At 43.9% G+C, this 22,401-nt stretch overlaps 4 protein-coding genes across 12 annotated transcripts; 2 read left to right on the top strand and 2 right to left on the bottom strand.

The window, feature by feature from the left end:
• Nucleotides 1-44: 44 nt before the first annotated feature.
• On the bottom strand, nucleotides 45-4,558 carry LOC108930714 (zinc finger, C2HC-type containing 1C). Its single transcript, XM_018746094.2, has 3 exons — nucleotides 4,425-4,558; nucleotides 2,521-4,158; nucleotides 45-2,413 (listed from the first exon to the last, which is right to left on the bottom strand). The coding sequence occupies exons 2-3, from the start codon at nucleotides 4,030-4,032 to the stop codon at nucleotides 2,186-2,188; spliced, it is 1,740 nt and encodes a 579-aa protein (XP_018601610.2). The 5' UTR covers nucleotides 4,033-4,158; nucleotides 4,425-4,558; the 3' UTR covers nucleotides 45-2,185.
• Nucleotides 4,559-4,932: 374 nt separating this feature from the next.
• acyp1 (acylphosphatase 1, erythrocyte (common) type) lies at nucleotides 4,933-5,963 on the top strand. 5 transcript variants are annotated; one of them, XM_018746100.2, is made up of 3 exons: nucleotides 4,933-4,977; nucleotides 5,189-5,279; nucleotides 5,544-5,963. In XM_018746100.2, the coding sequence occupies exons 2-3, from the start codon at nucleotides 5,193-5,195 to the stop codon at nucleotides 5,760-5,762; spliced, it is 306 nt and encodes a 101-aa protein (XP_018601616.1). In that variant the 5' UTR covers nucleotides 4,933-4,977; nucleotides 5,189-5,192; the 3' UTR covers nucleotides 5,763-5,963. The 5 variants fall into 5 exon arrangements, with proteins under 5 accessions (XP_018601616.1, XP_018601614.1, XP_018601617.1 ...); XM_018746098.2 differs by having other exon boundaries at nucleotides 4,952-5,004; XM_018746101.2 differs by lacking the exon at nucleotides 4,933-4,977 and adding an exon at nucleotides 4,989-5,026.
• An 84-nt stretch (nucleotides 5,964-6,047) lies between these two features.
• On the top strand, nucleotides 6,048-18,511 carry mlh3 (mutL homolog 3 (E. coli)). Of its 5 annotated transcripts, none has more exons than XM_018746089.2 (14): nucleotides 6,048-6,720; nucleotides 7,660-10,591; nucleotides 11,063-11,164; nucleotides 11,258-11,334; nucleotides 11,636-11,740; nucleotides 12,594-12,678; nucleotides 12,864-12,932; nucleotides 15,872-15,980; nucleotides 16,102-16,261; nucleotides 16,685-16,708; nucleotides 16,954-17,032; nucleotides 17,281-17,426; nucleotides 17,807-17,918; nucleotides 18,434-18,511. In XM_018746089.2, the coding sequence occupies exons 2-13, from the start codon at nucleotides 7,684-7,686 to the stop codon at nucleotides 17,894-17,896; spliced, it is 3,954 nt and encodes a 1,317-aa protein (XP_018601605.2). In that variant the 5' UTR covers nucleotides 6,048-6,720; nucleotides 7,660-7,683; the 3' UTR covers nucleotides 17,897-17,918; nucleotides 18,434-18,511. The 5 variants fall into 5 exon arrangements, with proteins under 5 accessions (XP_018601605.2, XP_018601607.2, XP_018601603.2 ...); XM_018746091.2 differs by having other exon boundaries at nucleotides 7,660-10,195; nucleotides 10,295-10,591; nucleotides 11,063-11,334; XM_018746087.2 differs by having other exon boundaries at nucleotides 11,063-11,334.
• eif2b2 (eukaryotic translation initiation factor 2B, subunit 2 beta) lies at nucleotides 17,986-21,485 on the bottom strand. The gene is made up of 8 exons (XM_018746095.2): nucleotides 21,213-21,485; nucleotides 20,829-20,949; nucleotides 20,530-20,681; nucleotides 20,293-20,453; nucleotides 20,099-20,194; nucleotides 18,503-18,640; nucleotides 18,288-18,354; nucleotides 17,986-18,168 (listed from the first exon to the last, which is right to left on the bottom strand). Exons 1-8 carry the CDS (start codon nucleotides 21,382-21,384, stop codon nucleotides 18,011-18,013), a joined length of 1,065 nt encoding a protein of 354 aa, XP_018601611.1. The 5' UTR covers nucleotides 21,385-21,485; the 3' UTR covers nucleotides 17,986-18,010.
• Between the last annotated feature and the right edge of the window lie 916 nt (nucleotides 21,486-22,401).

The raw sequence follows: 22,401 nt of genomic DNA on the forward strand, positions 1-22,401 counted from the left end.
GTCGTTTCTTTGTGCTGGGACATTCATTGTGGGTGTGTTTTTTATTTTTTTTTTTTTAAATCTGCATTGCATTTGTGTAGGAACACCAGACCTGGTTGATTTCAGTGCCATTATTATAGAAGTGAACAAAGTCTGAAATGGATCAATCTACTCACACTGGACCTGGTGGGGGAAAACTTCTGCAGTCACATGTAATTTCATGCAAGATTTAAAGGGGGGGCAGATGTATTTTATTATATATAGAAAAGGAAAAATCTTTTCTACCACATAAGTGCCCAATTTTACCAAAGACATTTCTGCAAAGGTTATATTTTTTTATATGGGGAAAAAATGGTGGTTTCTCCCCCCCAAATGTACATTATAAGGTGTTCACATCATGCACTATTGGGGTCCTCCTTGGCGTACTCTGAAAATGCAAATCTGCATATCGATTTCATTAGGTTTCTTTATTTTATATGAGCAACTTACTGTATGGACACTGTACTGTGTCTGACACAGTGTGGGTAAGATTTGTGAAATAATGCACAGCGTGGCTGTCGTATGTCAAGTGCCATGAAAATGCAGTTGTACTACTGAGTTTTTATTTTTGTCTTTTTTTGTCCTTGGCAGTTTTCTAAATTTAGGAACCAGTGTGGATCACAACTTGTGAAAGTGCCTTTACTGAGATCTGTTTTTTTCATCCAAAGATTAAAGTTGCATATTCCTGCAGCTGCATGCCTGTGCCTGAATTTCAGGTTTTGTATTTTTAACAAGCTTAGAGTCATTCTTTTCTAGTATGAAGTCAACAAGTGCTTATGTCCTTATGTTATGGAATATTTTAATCAAAGCATGTGCCTTTAACATTGTGATGTATACCATTTGTTTGTTTTTCTCTGTATTTTCGTGTTTTGTTCTATTAATCCCGGTGTATTTGGACTTTTTTAGGCAAATTACAATACTGTGGATGTAACCAAGACTTCGCATGACATTGTAGTTTGAACTGTATTGTCTTTTTTTCACCTACAGTTGAATATTAGTTTTATAGCGTTCTTTATATCATTGAGAGATTGCCACGTGAACCTCACTGAGAGATTTATTAGCAAGGCATGTAAGGGAAAAATTGCCATAGTCCAAGTAATTTACCTGCTTTGTTAACCTTGGATTTTTTTGGAGGTTACTTATATATAACAAATGCATATTTCAGGTGTGCTCAAGTGTGTATTGAGCCTCAGTTTGTAGATGCAATGACAAAGGTAATGCATGTTTGGTAACTTGTTTCATATGCAGCGGCAGAAGGGTTGAGTGCTGAGCTTTATGTAAAGTGTACCTTTACACATTTTGTTTTGGTTTATGCCTAATGTAAACTAAGGAACTGCTGGCACTTCAGGCAGTGTTACATTTGAACCCATGTGTAAACAATCTTCAGCAAATTTGACTATTGATGTTTCTTCCTAAATGCATTCAGTTTACATTTACATTTCGTATATAATGCAGATGTTTGCATAATACGATGTATGTGATATTAATTTAAATGCTGAAAGAGGCTACACTCCCTTGGTTTTATATTGAATCAGACAAACCTTATTAACCATGACATGATGTCATATACATGTTTCTACCTCTGTATCTGCTGCCTTCTGTACCAATTCCACAGGCCCCAATTTCCCAAGGGGGTGAAGGGAGATATATGGTATTACTTATTAGCTAAGTAAGTATTGCTAATTTTGCAATGTCTCATTTACATGTCTGTTTCTGTATATGACTATCGCTGTCTCTCAAAGGCCTGGGGTGTTTTTTATTTTTTTTTTATTTTTTTAAAAATCTCCCCCCTTTTCTAATCTCTTCTCTCTAGCTGCTTAGTGTTGGACAGCTACAAGGGTGTCCACGCAGCATGCCCATTCTCTACTCCTACAGCTGCTAAGACCTTTGTCACAATTTTTGAAATCTTGACCATTTGTACCCATGTCTTGAACATACAAAGCAACCTTCTCCTGGTGCCTCGAGCAAATTAAAGCTTCAGTTTTTGCTGAAAGTTTGAGTTTTATTCATTTGCAGGCCCTCCAAGGAGCACTGAATGTATTTCCCCCAGAGAAATATTGGTAATAATGTTTCTTCATTTGGCTCATACTTTTCACAGCTACAGCATGCCATAGGTCTGAATGAATGCTGTGTTAAATCACAAGGTGAGGGGACTTCTAACATGGACTTAGAGTCTCCGTTGGCGGGGTGTGGGCAGGTTCTTGTTGAACTGACACTTTGGGATGTGTCTGTCGGCGGTCCGGGGGTCAAAGCGGCGCCTGCAGTGAGGACATGTCACATAGTTCACATAGGTGTCAGGGGGTGGCTGGGGCTGAAGTGTGCCGTCACCCGGCAGACTGCCCTGCTGGATGTTTTTGATCATCTTCTGCTTCTCCAGCCTCTCGCTTTTTTTCATCTGAAAACCAAACACAAACCAAACAATTTAGGGAGCCCTGGAAATCAGCAGCCAGTTGAGGAAATGAAATTGTCAAACGAAATAATGCAGTGTAACAGGTTCTCTACCTCTCTGGTTTTGTCGCTGCTCTTATTGTGTTTTATAAACTCCTCGAGAGCAGTGCCTTTGGCCCGTTGCTTGAAGGAGTCAAACAGCTTCGGCTTTGACTCTTGCCTCTTCTTGCAAACCCGCTTGTGGCTCTCAAGTCTCTCAGCAAGAATGTTCCTTTGGCAGAGACTGCAAGGGATCAGGTTGACCTCCTCCCTCTTTGTTTCCCACTCTATGTTGCTTGGTCCTGTTTCTGCCAGTTTGAGAGTTTCCTTGGCCAGAAGTTCAGCGCTCATGGGTGAGTCTTCTGCAGCTCGCCAGGGAGAGTGGCATTTGCCGCTACTGCTGCTGGGGGAATCTCTTCCCTGGAGAACCTCCTGTTGCCTCGGCTTGCTGCGCTTTGTTTGCGTTCCCTCCTGGTCGGTCTCCCACCCTCTCTCCATCATATCTTTCTGAACATCCCTCACCTGCTTCCTGGTGTTCCCATTTCCCCTGTCATTTGCCCTCTCCCTTTCCCACTCTCCCTTTTTACTACCCCTTGGTCTGCTTTCCCCGTCGTCCTCCCTCCGTGCTCTTCTCCTTGTCCTCTGTCTCCTCTCCGCTCTCTCTGACTCGTGTTCTTCTGCTTCCTCCCTCCTTTCTCTCTCCCATTGCTTTTCCATCACTGTCCTCTCATTCCTTAAATCTGCCTCCAGTAGCCTCCTTTGCCTCTCCAAATGTCCTTCCTTTGACTTCTCCCGCTTTTTCCGCTCTCTGTACTCCCTTTCATTTCTCTCCACTTCAGACCCCCATCGTTCACTCTCCCAAATGTCATACTGCGATGATTCTACCTTTTTGTACTCTCTCTCTTCCCTTTCCATCAACCGCTTTATCTTTCCTTTCTCCTCTTCTGTTCTGTTTTCTGCCTTCTTTTCAGCAGAAATCTCCCTCTCCATCCAGATCCTCTTGAGCGCCTCCTGTGTCCTCTGGAGCTTCTCCTGCAGGGCGATCTCTCTCCTACGAATGTCCTTGGCCAGCCATGCCTGGTTCTGGTCCTCCCCCTCCTTATCCCCCCTCTCTGACTCCCACTGCTTTGCCTGAGCTGCACCCCCTTTCCTCCACTTGGAGGCCTTTGCAAGAGAGCAGTGCATGGGAGGTAGGGTTACCTGATCCAGTGGGACCCTTCGCCCAGAAAACCTGCTTGAAACTTTTTCCCTGGACATGCGTGGGCAATCTGGAGGCAGTAATGGAGAAATAGGGGGGAACCTCGTTGCTTCCAAAGGTTCCAAAATTTTTGTATGACTGCTGGCCAGTGGAATTTTGATTAGGCTGTACGTTCTTTTATGGTGAACTGGCTTCAGTGGAAACACCTTGCCTACCCCATAGGCCTTCCTCCTGGGAACACCATACTCTTGCTCAGCATGGTACACATCATCATATGTGGTAGCAGCTGAATTACATTCTCTTTGTAACTTGCGGTTTGTGTGTTTCAGAATCGGTACCTCTTTGTTGACATCAGTCTGTTTTTGTTGCTGTTGGTATGCAGCAGTCATTTTCTTAATTTTTCCTTGACCACTTTATTTTGGGAGTCAGCCAAGAGAAGTAGGGTTTAAGCGATCAAGACAAAAGTTTCTTGCAGAGGGAGGATTCGAGGCCAGTTACGAATAAAGCCGAAAGATCTGTATTCAAAAAACAAAGATACCAAATGGTTTTACAATCATGTTGTAAACTGCTGAATTGACATCTGCTGCTTTATAACAATATTGAGCTCAGTACAGTAATATAATGATGTTCCTTATAGAACAAGCGAAAAACAATCATTTGTTTAGAACAAGGTCTAAACATTAACACTAGCTTATTTGATTAAAAGTTAATTGTAAGTTCTAAACATAAGTGTTAATTTTGCTTATTTTATTAAAAAATTAATTATATTAAGCTGACTTACCAAAAGCCTTCACCTTCACTATTTTTCTACTGAACTGCTAGTCTGTTGAGTTAAGCGACAGCAGTGGGCAGCAGGTCCGAAACCCACCTCCTGCTGTAGTACCCTTGATCAAGGTACTTACCCTGAATTGATACAGTAAAAGTTAACCTGCTGTACAAATGGGTAAATCATCGTGCGCCGCTTTGCAGAAAAGCGTCAGCTAAATACATGAATTTAAATATACTATCTAATTGTCTGTGTTTAACAGCAGTGTGGATGATTTTATAAGCGCTCTGTCGAGTGTTAGTCTTATGCAAAAAAAGAAGATTAATCTTAAGCCAAAAAGTTTTAATGCGCTTCGCATCCTTTCATGATACGGTCAGTCGGGTACGTTCCTCGGGGAGCCGCCGCGTCAAGGACAAGCCTCATCATAGTCCTAACAGTTTGTTGGTACACGTTGCCTAGAAACACATTGCCGGTGGGTCGCGAGCTCGCCTCGTGATTGGACGTGATGAAGCGTGTCTTGTGTCGTCCGTCCCCGGATGTGACGAACATTTTAAAGGCCGAGACGGAGGTAGGACGTTAACACAAAATATATACGGTATATGGAATTGATTACACCTGCAAGTGCCGTTCTGTTCGTATTACCAAGACATTACAAAGCTAACGTTTATGTATGCAATAACGATAAAAATGAAATCTTCCGATTTTATAGGTTATGTATAGTTAGATGTCAGTTGGTAGTGGGTTTACCAGGCTGATCTGATGTGTGCTTTCTTTTTCAGATTTATGATGTCTGACCAAGAAGACCTTATTTCAGTGGATTATGAAATATTGGGCAGAGTTCAGGGTGTGTTTTTCCGAAAATACACCCAGGTAATTTATTAATTTTGAGAACTGTTTTTTTTTTTTTTTTTTTTTTTTCCCCTGTCGTGTCACGCCTCACGGGTTAAGGCGACTTTAGTAAACCTTACCCTTAGATTAGAAAAAAATCATGCACTCCCACCATGTAAGAATTGCAAATCTTGTGTTGAAATAATTTTTCAGCGTTGCTTATTACACTGGTACAATACAGTTTGCAGAATTTTGCTTTCTGCTGTCATATGCACACATCTCATGCACGTGGGCCTTGTTTTTCAGGCAGAGGGCAAGAGGCTGGGTTTGGTCGGCTGGGTGCAGAACACAGAGATCGGGACGGTGCAGGGGCAGCTCCAAGGCTCTCGCTCAAAGGTCCAACAGATGCAGGAGTGGCTGAAGACCACAGGCAGCCCCAAGTCTAAAATCAGCAAGGCTGAGTTTAAAAATGAAAAGACAATCCAGAGCCTAGATTACACCACTTTTAAAGTTATTCGCTCTTGAAAAATGGCTATAGGCTTTCTCTTTGCTTATATACACCATATTTAATGACTCTAGCATTAACATGTGAGACATGTTGTGTAGTAATTATGCACTGTCAAAGTAAATGTTTACACTAGGATTTAGGCAGACTTGATGTTAAAGTTAGACTCTTAGAGTGGCAGCTGTACGGTATTTTGTTTTTAAAAGAAAAAAAAAAAAAAAGACCAGTACCAATATGCATATTGAGACAGTTGAGGTCCATTGGATGTTTTAATTTCATGTAAGCATTATTTTGCTTTGCTGGACGAGACTGTACAGCAATAAATAACGACTTTGTTTGTCAAGTACGGGGCGTGTATTTGGGGTCGTTTACTGTTCCTGGTGCTCGAATGTAGCCCTTAAGCGTCAAACCTGAATCCGCCGGTCGGGGATCGCGAGCGGAGGACGCGCTGCTCACAGGCCGCCGGTAGGGGGCAGCACGGGCTCCCGTACGGAGTCCAATAACATCTCCGTGTGAACGTGGTAGGCGGTATTTAAACATAACAACACACGGAGGGTACAGAGTAAAGACCTACGGTGTCTGGCAGGAAAAGGGTCGGAGGTAACCATGGTTACAAGACGTAACTGACCGTAACTGTTCGTTATCTGAATTTACGTATAGCCAATGGGCATTTTTCTACAAGACTACACACAGTGACAGTTGCACGATTGTCTGCGCAAATTAAGATATGTCTACGTTCTACATATTATGCTCTTTGGCCTTAATGTACGGAAGAACAAAACCACGTCGTGTCTTAATTACGGGAAAGCTAGCTGGCAAACGTTCGCCGCCCGCGCGCGCCTCAGGTGGCGTTCAGCGCAGTTTGAATTTATTAAATGTCGTTTGGTACGTAGCGCATTATCTGTTACGGATTTTATGTAGCATTCAGCTTTGCAAGCCAAGTATTATCGCTAATAATATCACAGTAATTTCGTTGAGGTAAGAATAAATGCGTGTCCGAGTTTTAACAGGAGTACTGTAGTGCGGCCATTCCTTGGCTTGACTGTCGAACGGTCGAATTACGATCTTTCTCTCTTTCCGAAAAATTAAATCTGATTTACAATCATTACTTTCGCTGATAACATTTCCGTTTGCGTCTGAGGCAAATATCATTGAGCCTGTGAACTGGCCGCGAGCGATGAGCTCACGTCTGTGGAGCAAAGCATCATGGGAAGGAGCGCCATGTTGGTTTGGACGTTCCCTCAGTGGAGTTGTGAATAAAAGTAGTCTCAGTATCTCGTGTTGGGAGGGAATTTTTGTAAATAAATTGGGAAAAGGTGATGACGATGACAAAGTAGGACAAAAAAAAGGCAAGAAGTGCCTATAGCCTTAAATGAGATGTTTTGGATCTTACAGAAGGGCTGAAAAAAATACTTAATTATATTTGTCCAGATCTACTTGCACAGTTTTCTTCAGTGTGCCGGTTTATTTGATTATTCATCATGTTTAAGGTTATTTATGTAAAATGAGAGTAATATGTCTGTTATTTCCTTCCTTTTTGCAACACATACACTTTATACGCATAGGAAAATATGCATAGATACATGTATGTATGTACAATACTGTATTTTGCTATCGGTACTTGTTTAGTAACTTGTCATTCTATTTTTTGGGTGCGATAGAAATAATATTTGTTATTGTATTTGGGAGTTTAACTGATTTTTGGATGTAATTGAGTCTTGCTTGGAACAAATTAGAATTTTTTGACATTTAAGAATAACAGTGTTTGTCATTTCATTTTATGAGTTTTTACATAATGAACAGATTTCCAGGGTGGAATTGGGTTCCTAAAGCAAGGAATTGATTTAGATGGCTTGTCAGTATCTCCTGATTTGTTTAATTTGAATGAGGTATAATGCACCTATTTCTCATCCACAGATGTACAAATGAGGTCCTGAAAGGATGATAAAGTGTTTACCAGGAGAGGTGCAGGCAAAGCTGCGCTCAGGTGTGGCTATGGTGTCCCTGCAGCAGTGTGTGGAGGAGCTACTCCTCAACGCCATCGATGCCCAGGCCTCCTGTGTGGCCGTCCGCCTTGACTTGGATGGCTGCAAAGTGCAGGTCTTAGACAATGGTTTAGGAATGGACCGGGATGACATGGAGCGAGTTGGAAACAGGTATTTCACAAGCAAGTGCAGCACCCTGGAGGACTTGGAGAACCTGCGCTTCTATGGCTTCCGTGGAGAAGCAATTGCCAGCATTGCCTCACTATCCACGCTGATGGAGATTTCCTCCCGGCCCAAACTCTCCGTTAAAACCTTTGTCAAAGTCTTTCGGGAGGGTGAGGCTTTGAATGTGTTTGAGGCTGAGACCGGCAGACCATCCTCAGGGACCACAGTGGTAATCTGCAATTTCTTCCATGGTATGCCTGTGAGAAGGAAGAGGATGGACCCTGTTTTGGAATGCGAACGCATCAGGCAGAGGGTAGAGGCCATCTCCCTTATGCACCCCTCGGTCTCCTTCACTCTGAAAAAAGACTGCAGTGGAGCCATGGTTGTGCAGATCCCTAAGGCCAGGGACACGTACCATAGGTTCACACAGATTCATGGCATTGGGAGAGCACAGAAGCTTGGAGAGGTCAACTTCTGCCATGGCCAGTTTCAAATGAGTGGTTACATTGGTAGGGAGGGTCACTACAACAACAGCTTCCAGTTTCTGTTTGTGAATAAGCGGCTTGTTCTGAAAACCCCCATCCATAAACTGCTGAACTTGCTTTTGAAGAAGGTCTGCAGTGTGAGCCAGCTGAATGGCAGCTCTGGAGTGTCGCATGTCCTGGGCAGCCCAAAGCAGCGGCTGGGACCTGAGCTACATGGAGTATATGTCATTAATATTGAGTGCCATTATTCAGAGTATGATGTATGCTATGAGCCAGCAAAGACCCTCATTGAGTTTAAAGACTGGGACAGTGTGCTCTTCTGTGTGGAGGAGGGGGTCAAGAAGTTCCTGACCACAGAGAACTTGATCACTGAGATTTCCCCGGAAGACATTCAAGATGGTTTTGGTGGACCGGTCAACCCATGTAGCGCCATGCCTTGTATTACCAGAGAATGCTATGAGGGGAAGTTGTTGGCATCCAAAGCTGTCTACAGGAGGTTTACTGATAATCCAAATAAGACAGAAGAGGTGAGCTCAATAAATGAGCGTGCCGATTATTCACGTGCAATTGAAACTGATAAGAGTAACGTTGAGGCCGCAAGAACTATGGAACAGAAATGTCAGCCTGCCTCAACTAGTGTACCATATGTCCCAGGTGCAGTCAGTTCACAAACTGAAAACTGGCCAGAACTATGCAATATGGACACCAGTACTGACACTTCAATGCTTGAGCCTCTGAAGGATAATGCTCGGTGTAAGGAGGCAAGCCATAATGTCCAGTTCACAGACGGTGATAGCCCTGTTTCAGAAAGTGAAAATATGCATCACAATACAAATCCCGAAGGAGTGAAAGACTGGGAAAATGAGAGATTTGCCATACAAAAAACTGAAACAGTAGATCACACAGGTTGTATAGAGCTACAGCTGGGCTCAGAGGGTTTCATTAAACACATAATACCTCAGCTACATACTACAGTGTTGCCCAAAGAACAGATGCCAGGTTGGCTCAGGTTTCATTCATCTAGGCCAGTTCCTTCTCAACAACTTTTTCCTTTGAGCTCGACATTCAATGGCAGAAATTTTACAGCAGTGAAGAAATGTTCTGGACAGACTGGTGCTCTGATGTCACATACTGTTAAACAGCTGCCCAGTGTTGCAGATTTTGAGGCCAAAGAAAAGCCTTTTGGTGCTACAAAGAGGAAGCTGCCGTTTATAGCAGAGTCCAGTCTTTCAGAGGTTTATGGGGGTGGAAACAGTGATTTACCTGCAGTGAAGTCTAAGGTCTTCAAAGTGATGCCACGTGCCAGATTATCTTTGCCAGTCCAGGCTGGCTCCCTGGACAGGTTTAGAAGAATATATGGGAATCAGAGAGAAACACCGGTACTCTCTGTGGAAACCAGTAACAGTCAAATGGCTCTCGATGTCAGTGCACCACAGGTGGGGCATACCATGGCATATACAGAACAGTGTTTGTCTTCTGCTGAAGAGGATCTTCTAAGTGCCGCAAGTCCAGCATGGGTGCAGGATACTCCTGTCCTGCTTTCAAACCATACCACACTTAAGCATTCCTCTATCCAGAGCTGGAGTAGTGAAAGCTCCCTAGCAGGCAAACTGTCACGCTTGAAGAACCAACAGACAGAGGACAAAAGCAGGGCTTTCAAACAGCCTCTTAGTGGTGTTCCAAACAGAGGTTGCTGTGACAAAGACAAGCTTAATCAAGTTAATAGAGAAGAACAGGCAACTAATGAGCTCTTTCCTATATCCAGTGATGTCCTAGATTCCAATGCTAATTACATGGAGACAGATTTTGAAAGACGAGGTGATGCAAACAGTTTCTCAGAAATTGCCGATGCCAAATCAGGGAACTTTTGTGGACCATTTTGCACTACAAGAGATTTATCCTCTCCACTCTTTCCAGTTATAGAAAAAGATGTGTCCCCAGCTCAGTCAGCCAGTGAGATTAAGCAGGACCTTCCCTCAGGTGCAGAGTTCTGCACTGTTCTGAACACTTTTGGGGCAGTTGGAGAACCCAGTGGTGGTGAGGAAGCAGAATCACGTGACTGGCAGGAACACTTTGACACCTCAGTGGGGAAGCTGAGCTACGTCAACAGAGTGACAGGAATGAGCAAATATGAGGCCCCTCATGTTGAAGACACCCAGGTCTATTGTGTAAAAGATGTCACCACCATGGCAGTTAGTGTCATGTCTAGAAATGGTAAGATCTTGGAAATTAATGGTTTGTGTTAGAAGGTAACACAAAATAATGTGTCCTTGAACAGCAAATCTTCAACGTGAACAAATTTACTTCTTGAAAATGATGTAATTGTTTTGTATAGTGTGGGGGTGCATTGGGTTGGACTGGTTCCTGCTCTCCGGTGGGTCTGGGGTTCGAGTCCCGCATGGGGTGCCCTACGACGGACTGGCGTCCCGTTCCCCTCCCTCTCCAGCCTTTCGCCCTGTGTTGCTGGGTTAGGCTCCGGCTCCCCGCGACCCCGTATGGGATAAGCAGTTCAGATGATGTGTGTGTGTTTTGTATAGTAATTCTTCTGCTGCCTGTTTGGTGTGAGAATTTATTATATTCATTAACGATTCTTTCATCCATTAAAATGCCATTGCTATTTGAGTTCTGGTATCTGTTTGGTGTTTGTAGGTATTGATTTTAAACCCTGGTCACCTTTCCATGTAGGCTTTGAGTATCGATGTTACCCATTTCAGACAGAGCTAGTGTTGCCCTTCTTGCCGAGGTCCAGAGCAGAGAGAGTTCTTAGTACAGGCTCAGACAATACAGGTGAGGTCCTTGCTCTAGTTCTAGTGAGTCCCCACAGAAATGGTAGTACTTCTTTGAACAGCACAGTTATGCTGTTTCTTTGTTTGCTTTCAGAAGCCCACCAGGGTGCCAGCTCTCTCTACTCTTTGTACTCGGACTGGGAAAATCCAGTGTTTGTTCGCCCTCCAGAGGTAAAAAAAAAAAAAAATGTGTGTGTGTGTGTGTGTATATATATACACACACACACACTAAATTTCATTGTGGCCCATTAGGTTAAACAATGAGGTTAATTTAAATGTCTCCAAATTCCATCAGAAAAATAAAAAAATACTGACACAGCATTTGGCTTTCTTTTGGTTTAGTCAAGTGCTGCAGACTAAAGGTGTTTAGCTGTAAACTTGCTTTCTCAGCTCTCTTTGCTATTGGATACTGATGTAGTGCATTGTTAAATAGTTAAATTAAATGGTGCTTATTTCTATCCTTTTCTGTCAGGTTGCTCTAAACGTAACCAGTGCTCAAGCAGAAGGGCTTGCTGTGAAAATCCACAGTGTTCTTTATCCTTACCGTTTCACCAAGGACATGATCAGCTCCATGAAGGCAAGAATGTCTCCATCCCTTCTCTTTCCATGAACCCATGTCGATTGGAAGTAAACCTGGCAGAGGCATGCAATGTGAATTTTGAAGGTGGCGCTGATATGGCACTATTTCAGACCTTAAACTAAAATATTTGTTTTCGGAATTTAATGTCAGCATTAACTTGTGAATTATTTAAATAGATGGCTATAGTTAATGCTCACATTCATCTTGGACCCTTAAATTTTTTATTTTTTAAAAAAAACAGTTTTATTGGTAACTTGAAATTTTTTTTGTACAAAGCAAGTACCGTTATGATGCAATATAGTACATCGTGGTTTGTTTTATTGTTATATCAGGCTAAGATATTGTATCGATAAATTAGCCCATATAGCCGTCTACCTCTTGTTGTTCTGTGGTGTTGCAGTTGCATTTTGACCAAAACATTTTTTTGGAGCTGGGTCAGGTGTGTAGGAAGAGGAGAGGACTCTTCTCATATACATTTAGTAGATGATGTAAAATAGTCATTCCCTTTTAAAAATACTTAAATGTCACTAATAAAAGGAGAGTTGATTTGCTTATCATGCCTTTTTATTATGGAAAATGGAGAGGTGCTAATAAACCTTATGCCACTGGTTGAACTGGTCTGGCACTAGCAGCATCAGGTGATCTGCTGCCGGGTTAAAAGCATCTGCTACTTGTACAGATAATGAAATGTGATGACTGATGGTAATCCTTTTTGGGCAGATGACTGTCAGCACTTTCAAACACGTAACACATCCTGAGTTTTTTTTTTAAAGTCCTGTGTGTCCTGTTCTCTTTGTGGGCTTGATAGGAAGTCTTAACCCTCCTCCTGTTGTGTCCCTTTTTTCCACAGGTCATTGATCAAGTGGATAAGAAGTTTCTTGTTTGTTTGATTAACACCAGAGACCAAGGGAATACTGCAGGCGGTGACACTGAAGGAAAGACGCTTTCTCTTTTTTTTTTTTTTTCTTTTGCGTTTTTGTGCTCGTGTGTCTGGTATTTGTCACTGTCCCCCAGGATGTTCTGACAAAGTTGCAAATTGAATGGTAATGTGAATTTTTACTCTTTCTGAGTCAGCCTGCATGCAAGTAAAGATTTATGCTTGTCTGCTTTGAAACCTCAGGAAACCTGCTGGTGCTGGTGGATCAGCATGCAGCTCATGAACGTGTCCGTCTGGAAAGCTTGGTGGCAGGTGAGCCCATCTCTGAGTCTCACTGCATGTTTAGCCAGAGCACCTTTTTCTGGGACTCTTCATAACTTTTGCACATTTAACAAGCAGTATATTATTATTATTATTCCTAACAGAGTAATGTGTTCAAGGCTCATATGACAATGAAAATGATTTAGCAGCACTGATGCTTTTTAATGCACTGGTTCAGTTGTGATGTGAAAAACTTGGCAATTCCTTACCTTACTTATGTGGCATATTACGGAGAGCTATTAGCGGTTTAACAGCTTCTTTAAATCTGCAAGAAGAGGCTCATATTTCTTCTGTGAATCTGAACTTCCTTAATCAAAAATGCTTCTCTGGTCCGGTGACAGTTGACTACTCACTGTAAAATCTGGGTCAAGTAAGGGAGGGTAGCCAAGCTATACCTGGACTTTATTCCGCTGTTTGAAATGATATCTGTCTAGTTGGAAAAGTTTCTTGTTGGCTATAAGACAAAATAAAAAATGTTTTTATTCTCATATTGCTTGTTGTACTTCTGGCACAAGCAAAGCTGCAGTCAGGTTACTTTCAGCTGTTAACGCTGGGCTTATATCTTTGGATGTCCAAAAATGAAGATTACTTTGACTTTTTAAAACTATAGTTAGTTTTGTTTAGCAGACTTCCTTATTTTAATGCAACCATTCATGCTCTAGCTTGATTGGTAGTATACTGTAAATGTAACAAACTAATTATATTTGCACCAGTGACTACTTATGGTGCACACCTTGCTGAAGTTCAAGAAAAGTTTGTCAGTTATGGGCTTCAGAGGCACTGAGGTCCACTGATAATCTTGTAGAGATTGTGGTAAAAATTAGCGACCGGGTTTCTGCAAGAAGACTTACTGGACTCTGCAGTGGAGTCTCCAGAATTGTGGAAAGATGTGTTGATTTGAACAGTTGTGCCTCTGTGCTCCTCTGCGCAGAATGGATATTTAGAATTATTATTGTTAGTTTTAATAAATGATCATATTAATTTGACAGACTTTTTTATATCTTTGTTTCGTTTCAGCCTAATTATGTTCTTACTTTGACGTCATTGATTCATGTTAAATACAGTGTTTACTTCATTAATATTAACGTAATGGAAAATTAGAAGAATGGAAGCTGAGCTGTACTATGTTCGCTGTCCGTCGATGGTACTACTATCAGTAATTGTTTCAAGTTTATTGTCATAGATACAAGTGCCATGTACATGTATCATGAAAATCTTCCTGAATGCTTCTCCACAGACTATGGACAAAGACAATAGAAACACTGCACAAACAAAACAATGACAGTGAGTAGTGCAACAGCAATAGCAATAAATAATGGTAACAGTAGTAACAATAATGCCAGCTGACAGTCAGAGAACTCAGAGTGAGAGAATGAGAATGCTCAAGTGACAGTGTAATTTATCAATTTGCTAGGGAGGAGCAGTCCAACTCTAGTTACTAAAGGTAGCACATTGGTTAGTGTTGTATACTCTTATAGCAGTGGGGTAAAAGCTGTTCCTGTACCTAGCTGTGTGAGTTCGAATAGACCTAAGCTGTCTTGCAGATGGTAGGGAAGAGAAAAGTGCCTGTGCGGGGTGATTATGGTCTCTCATGATGCGCATCATCTTTCTGAGGCAGCGTGTGGTGTAGGTGTCCCGGACTGCTGGTAGCTGTGTGCCAATGATTTCCTGGGCTGTTTTGACCACCCTCTGTAGGGCTTTCTTGACCTGTATGGAGCAGCTGCCACTCCAGGATGTAATACACCCTGTGAGGACGGACTCCACAGCACACCTGTAGAAAGTGGTGAGGACTGTAGTGAACATCCTGACTTTCTTCAGACGCCTGAGGAAGTGGAGGCGTTGATGGGCCTTTTTGATGGTTGATGCTGTGTGCTCAGTCCATGTGAGTTTGGCAGTGAGGGTGACCCCTAGGAATCTGAAGCTGTTGACCCTTATACCATGTCCCCTCCTATGTAGACTGGTGCATGAGCCGTATCTTGTTTCCTGAAGTCAATCACCAACTCCTTAGTTTTACTGACGTTTAGAGACAGGTTGTTGTCCTGGCACCACTCTGCCAGGAGCCTCACCTCCTCTCTGTAGGCCGTTTCATTGTTGTTGGTGGTCAGACCCACAATGGTGGTATCGTCAGCAAACTTTATGATGGTGTTGGAGCTGTGACTGGCCACACAGTCATGTGTGAACAAGGAGTATAGCACTGGGCTCAGGACACTTCCCTATGGAGTGCCAGTGTTGAGGATCAGTGGGGAGGAGGTATTACTGCCAATCCGCACACGCTGGGGTCTGTTGGTGAGGAAATCCAGGATCCAATTGCACAATGCGGCACTCAGTCCCAGCCCTAGTAGTTCTTGGATAAGTTTGGTTGGGATGACAGTGTTAAATGCTGAGCTATAGTCTACAAACAATAGCCTTGCATAGCAGTTTTTATTATCCAGGTGAGACAGAATGGTGTGAAGTGTGTGTGATATTGCAGCTTCAGTGGATCTGTTGTGGCGGTAGGCAAACTGCAGTGGGTCCAGAGTGTATGGGATGGTGTCCTTAATGTGTCCCAGCACCAGCCTCTCAAAGCATTTAATTGCAATGGGGGTCAGTGCCACCGGGCGATAGTCATTAAGGCAGCTCACTTTGTTCTTCTTAGGAACGGGGATGATGGTGGTGTTTTTGAAACAAGTGGGTACAGTTGAGCTTTTTAAGGAGGTGTGCTCAATGACAGTCAGTAGTGCAACAGCAATAGCAATAAATAATGGTGGTGCTTTCCCAACCAAGCTGATCCAGAAGCTACTAGGGCTGGGACTGAGTGCCACATTGCTGTGCTTTTTCTTCATGTTCAACAAAAACTAAAGTGCTTTTTCTTGAGACCTAAAGGGCTTCCATAGATTCTTGTGAGACGGAAGAGGAAACTTTGTGAAACACAGTGCTTTCTGTCCCTGTAGACTCATATGAGGAAGACCCTGAGGTTCCAGGCCAGAAGCAGTTGTGCTCCTCCATCGTGACCCCACCACTCCAGGTTGACATCACAGAAGAGGAACAGAGGCTGCTCAGGTCTGTGCTGGACACTAGGGAAGCTGCCTGACAACCCACCTGGTAACATGCCATCGAAACCAAAGAGCTGGCCAGTGCCATGTCCCAGGCCTTGCTAACAAAAGTTGATGTGGCTCCATAGGTCCTGCCAGCCATTCCTCAAGGGTTTGGGGCTGGAGGTGACCTTTGTGGAGGTGGGGGAGCCTCGAGCACTGGTGTCAAAGGTACCAGTGTGTTTTGTGGAGAAGGAAGCCAATGAGCTGCGTCGTGGAAGACCATCCGTTGCTAAGGCCGTAGTGGAGGTGAAATTCATACTTCTTCTCCAACAGTTCTCAGCAGGCAACAGTCAGTGCTCTTGATCTCCATTTTTATATTGTCAGTCAGGGCTTTCTGCAGAAATCAGGTAATCTGCTGAACAGTCCACTTTTTAAATCAGTGTGAAGTCAGGTTTTCTCATCACAATTAAGACCCTTTGACTAAAATTTACAGTGCAAGATTTCAATGTATATTTCATTCAACTAACCGTTGGATTTTGAGTGCTAGATGTGGCAGTATCTAAAATGTTCAAGCACCGAATTGAGTGCTAAATAATTTTATCTTTTTTCTGCGTATTAGTGTCTCCGTAGTATGCTAATTTAAAGGTGTCAGTGTTCTTCCTTCACTGTTTAATTGCTTTTGTAAATACATCTTTATTAAGTCCCCCCCCCCCCCTACATTTCTTTCAGGAGTACATTCGGGAACAGTTTGAGGTGAGTAGCATTTTCACTATCAGCTCTAAAAGACTGATAGGGCAAAAGCCAGTGGTGATTAAGGTAAATATTGTGTAACCAGCTGACAATTATATTGCTTGCCAATTCCATTGTGTGAACTGGTCAGTAGGGGGCAGTGCTGTTCCTGTGCTCTCCACAGTCCATCCTTTGCAGCAGCTTTAAATAACATTGACTAGGTTGAGTTTGACGCAAGAGCATTTCACTTGTTTCTCCTACACCCACAGCTACTGCGATCCACAGGCCGGGTTCGAGGAACACTGCCATTGACAGTCCTCAAGGTTCTGGCCTCACAAGCCTGCCATGGTGAGTCAGCTGCCCCTCATTTGAGGTTTGAGGTACAAGGAGTGCATCCTCACATCTTTTTGTTTCACAATAATGTTGAACCCAAAAGCACAACCTCATTTAACCTTCCTGCACCATATGTATATGTTCAATAGATGAATTTGGTTTAGTGGTAAACAGGTCTTATGACTACAGAGGTGGCCATTGTGTTATTGGTGATGCCGTGTCTTGCAACGTTCACCATATTTCATGGGGTGTCGCACTGACAGGAGCGATTAAGTTCAACAACCACTTGAGCAGAGAAGAGTGTTGCAGACTGGTGTGCGCTCTCTCTGCCTGCCAGCTGCCCTTCCAATGTGCCCATGGCCGACCCTCCATGGTTCCCCTGGCAGACCTCCTCCACATCGACACCCAGGTATGGTCACACTTGTTGCAGTGTTCACTGGTTCTCCTTAACATTTCTAAAGTATTGATCTTTTTGACCTCATGTTTTCCTTTTCCTACTTTGTCCTGTAAGTGAGTAATGTTTCAGGACCTTACTGTAAATTGAGGGAATAAAATTACCTTAATCCAAAAAAGCTGTGACATTAACAAGGGGTTGTGTAATTTTCTTGTATCATGCAACACCCAGATATTACCACAGTGCCTTCCTTATACTTGCTGTATGATGGCTACCTGTGTAGAAATGTCAAACCACTGTTTGACCTCTGTCTTGTTCTTTCATTGTATTGTCTAAACTGAGGTTCAGTAGTAGTCATATGTGTAGCATGTTGAGAATGTCAATTATTTGCACAGGAACCTTCAAAACCAAACCTCGGGAAACTCCGGAAGATGTATCGAACATGGAAACTCTTCGGAAACCATAAAGAAAGGCATCCACTATGAGATGAAATTGCACAAACTACTGGTCAGTGTTTGTACTGTAGCTGCTATTTTAAGATTAAATAATTTTACCACAAAACCAAGAATTTTGGATTAAATATTTATTTAGAATAAGAATTAAAGCTCATGGTCCTCAGGGTGATAAAGCTCACTCATCAGGCGATAGATGTAGGAGGGAGCATTGCCACCGATATTGGAGATGAAGAGCGTTATAAGCTCTGGAGGTACATAGTCAAATACAGGGCAGTGCACATTGACCTCCGACAAGATCTCACCTGGAAAAGACGAACACCATGAGCACTGCACTTGGTTATTCAAGCATTTCCATTTATAGCTTGTTTACACATAACATCCAATTGTACATCAGATCAAGCACTGATATCAAAAATGATACCTTCAGTAAACGGTAGCACTTCCTGTGGCGACACAAATTTATGGAACGTGTCTTCTTCATTCGGAAACTGAATTGAGGGGAGAAAAAGGAGGGTAAAAAAGTAGCATCAACTCATGTTCTGCCATTTCTACTTTTGTTTCACTTAGTTGTTTTTGAGTTCGGAGCTGATTTTACAGAAGAAAGTTCCAGAACAACTACCGGCACCAGTGTTTCACCTGTGGCGACAGCTTGAACATGGGTGCGCAGACGATGAGTGGGGTAGAGTGGTGCTTGGCTGCCAGGGCCAATGTGTGGGTCCCGTTCACTGCTCGCAGCCCCCCGTTTGCCAGCACAGTCTGTGTGCCAATGATGACCTTGTTGAGGATTGAAGAGGAAAACGTTTATAACATCCAACATCGTCACATGAGTTGCAGAAAGACACTGCCTCATAATTGCTTCGCAGGGAAACTGAATTTAACTGGAGACAAAATTATACTGTAGTTACCATGTATTTTTATTTAAACTTTTAGCATTTTCATAACATTTATTTTCTCCCATAAGTGCTGTACCAAAAGTAATAAGCATTTTGAAATTTAGGAATTACCTCAATACTAAAATTTAATATCCAGAGTCAAAACTATAGTCTTCCCCCACCTTACAAGGATAATCCTTTGTAAGGAGAGTTCTCATAATTCACAGAATTACTATAATGTTTCTGAGCCCCAAAACTGACAGCCTTTTTTTATTAAAATATCACCAAATCCTGTCAAAATGGACACAATTACTTGAACAATAACCTAAGGCAGTTTCCCTTCATTCATTACTCTATAATGCTGTGTGGCCATCGACCTGCTCTCATTCAGCACTTTCCTACTGCACACGTAAAGCACTGGGTCTTCTGGGTGCCCCTGGTGTCCACAGTGCGCAATCATAGTGTTTTAAGTCACACTACTGCAGACACTGGGCATAAAGCCCAAAACTCTGTCCAACCATGTCAGCATGTACTAAACAGGCTTATAAAAACACACTGGAATTACTTATAAAAAAGAAACCATAAAAAAAAAAAATATACACGTCTCCCCGTATTCGTGTCAGTTTCCTCCCGTAGTCCAAAGATATGTTCAATTGATGACTCCAAATAGCCTGTTGGGTACGTACTTAAGTGTGTGTGTTACATTGCTCTGTTGTATAACGGGGTGAATAACTATAGGGAATTCAGTGCAGTGTAAGTCACCTTAGATAACTAAATACTGCATGATGATCACTGTAGGTCACTTTGGAGAAAAGCATTACTAATTTATAAATGTACAAGTAAAGGTTCTTGTAAATGATAAACATCTGGCAACATGAAGTAGTGGGATCAAATGAAACTTGTAATAAAGTCAAATTCTAACAAATGGGTGTATTTTGTGGTGCGATACAGTACCTTATTTACACTTACGTTTAGCTGATGCTTTTCAAAGCGACTCAATGTTAAGCTACTTACAATTATTCACCCCTTTATTTATTCAGCTGGGTAATTTTTACTTGAGCAATTTGGGTTAAGTGCTCAAGGGTACTATAGCTGGAAGTGGGAATTGAACCTGCAACCTTTGGGTCCAAAGGCAGCAGCTCTAACCACTATGCTACCAGCTGTGCTATGACTATTTTTTAGCCCCGCCCTCTGCCGCAACGCCGATTTCAGTGGTGATTTCTCTGCAATTCCCGTATGGCACACATTACTTTTGATGTGAGCACTCGGCACAATTTTTTTCAGAGGCAGTTCTCCACGGGATATTTTTTCCCTTGTTCAAACCCCCATTCAGGGTTGCAGCCAAATTCATTGCAGATACCTTATTCACCCTGGACATCACAGCAAATATGGCAGCGTCGGGAATGACCGTGGTCTCGATGTTGGCTTCCGAAAGACTAGTCGCCATTTCGTGGCCCTGCAGAGGGAAAGAGACGGAGGTGCTCGCGTCAGAGCGCCTGACACGACCGAGGAACGGGAAGCGTTCACCCGAGTCCAGGACGGCGGTCTACGTACCTGGCAGAAGGGCGCGCACTCAGCCACAATGACGTGGAACTTGCGCTTGCACGCTGCCTTCAGGAAGGCTTCCACGGTGCGCGAGCGGCCGATGGTCATGATCACCTCGTTGGAGTGGATGTGCTCCAGGGCCTGCATGGCGATGTTCTCCGTGGTTCCATCTAGGGGACGGCAAGGGGAGGTTAGAGGAGAGCGGTCTACGGACCCTCGCCTCGGCCTCGATCGCGGAAACGGTACCGAGTTCCGTGAGCAGCTCGTTGACGGCCTCGATCACGTTGCCCTTCAGGGGGGCGAAGTGCTGCCGGAAGTTGTCCTCGCTCAGGCCGCCAGAAGTCAGCAGCTTGTGGAGGGATTCCTGTTGATCCGCCTCCTCGCTGCTCCCTCGAGACCTGCGTTTTCACACACACACACCTTCTTGAGCACATGCACCCTCCACGCTCGGCTCGACACGCCCCGCCCCCTCCTCTGACGCAGCCCCGAGGCGGAGCGGAGCGGAGTCGCGGGCGGCGCTCGTGACGAGAGAGGCGCCCCGTCACCTGGCGTACTCCTCTCTGATGATCTTGAGCACTCTGCGCACCATGTTGCCCACCGTGGTCTCCGACGGCTGCGCGGCCGTCATCCTCCGGCCCTCCTTGCGCACGATTTCCATGAGCTCCCCTGCGAGCGGGACAGCAAAGGCGCCGCATCATCATCAGCACGAGAGCGAGTCGAGTGGGCGCTCAGCTGCGCGCGCGGCACAGCGATGATCATGTCAAACGAGCGAGTCGCGCGCGCGCGCGCGCACACACCACATCAATCATGAGCGTCGGAACACAAGAGCGGACCACACAAGCATCGCGATGTGTTCAATGCAACAAACCGAGTGAAGAAGTTAGGGGCAGCCGCTGGGTAACCGTGCGCCGCGCGCCGTTCGTTCTTACCGGCGTTGCTCCATCTCGCCTGCGCCGTGATCTTCCGCAGCAGAGCCACCGTCTCCCGGGCGGTTTCCCCCGACCCCCGGAGGGGTCCGGCCCCGCCGCCGCTCCGCTTCAGCTCTGCTAAGAAGGCTTCCGTTCGTTCCGAGAGGTCCGTTTCTCTGTCGGTGCCGGGCATCCTGTCACACTAATTCTACTAGAGCGAACGAGCCTTTCCTACGCTGTTTTTCACAAGAAACTCGCGACCCGGATCTGCTAGGTCGTCAGCGGTGAATGCGTTGTACGTGTACTTCCGGGTCACAGGCGACCGCTGAAGGCTCTCAGCGACTGACCTGGGATCGGTTTGAAGGAATTCAGTCCACGGTCGGGAGATCTTCACCGTACGCACTTTACACCCGGACTAGTGGTTTAACTAACGGAAAAAATGGATTTGAAAAAGGTGTTTCGTCACAAAAGTGAAAAAATGTACGTTTCTGCGCTCTCGGTTCACGGATGGTTCAAAACCGCACAGACGACAACAAAAAGAAAATGATCACTGTGTGTGTCATGTGGCGAAGGGTAATATTTAAAAATCCAGTGACTTCCAGCGTTTGTAACTGTTTAAACCAAGTAATTCCTAAAATATCTGTAGCGTTACCACTGATTTTCGGCCTTCATTGAGCGGACTCCTTAGTTTGTCCAAGGAACTTAGAATGGCGATCGTCTCCGCAGGGATTTGTACAGCAGGGTGCTATTAATGCGCAATTCAGTTATATTTTAAGAATGAGCAGTAATTAACGTGTACAACACAAGCAGACGAGACAGGGCGTATTTGTCACTTTTTATTATGTAAAACAGCCAAAATTTATTTTATTATCGGTAACCACAGGGAGAAAAATTGTGGTTTGAATGCACAGAAATACCCACAAGACCCACTGTTAGGGGAAAACTGGAAAAAGGAGAGGAGCTGCAGCATCACCACAACCATAGGGCATCTTAAATATTAATTAATCAATGTGGCATCCCATTTATTGTCTATCAAATTAATGGCTTACTCCAACACATAAAGCCTGCCCTGCCACCCAAGTTGACACCATCGCTGCCTTTTGTTTTCAGGAGATGTACATTCCTCAGACTGCGCACTGAACAATATCTGCTGTGGTTTCAAGTCATGGACAGCTCTGTTTTGTTTTTCCTGCTGAACAACTGCTAAAAA

This window comes from Scleropages formosus, chromosome 15 (assembly GCF_900964775.1).
Source record: "Scleropages formosus chromosome 15, fSclFor1.1, whole genome shotgun sequence".
NCBI lineage: Eukaryota > Metazoa > Chordata > Actinopteri > Osteoglossiformes > Osteoglossidae > Scleropages > Scleropages formosus.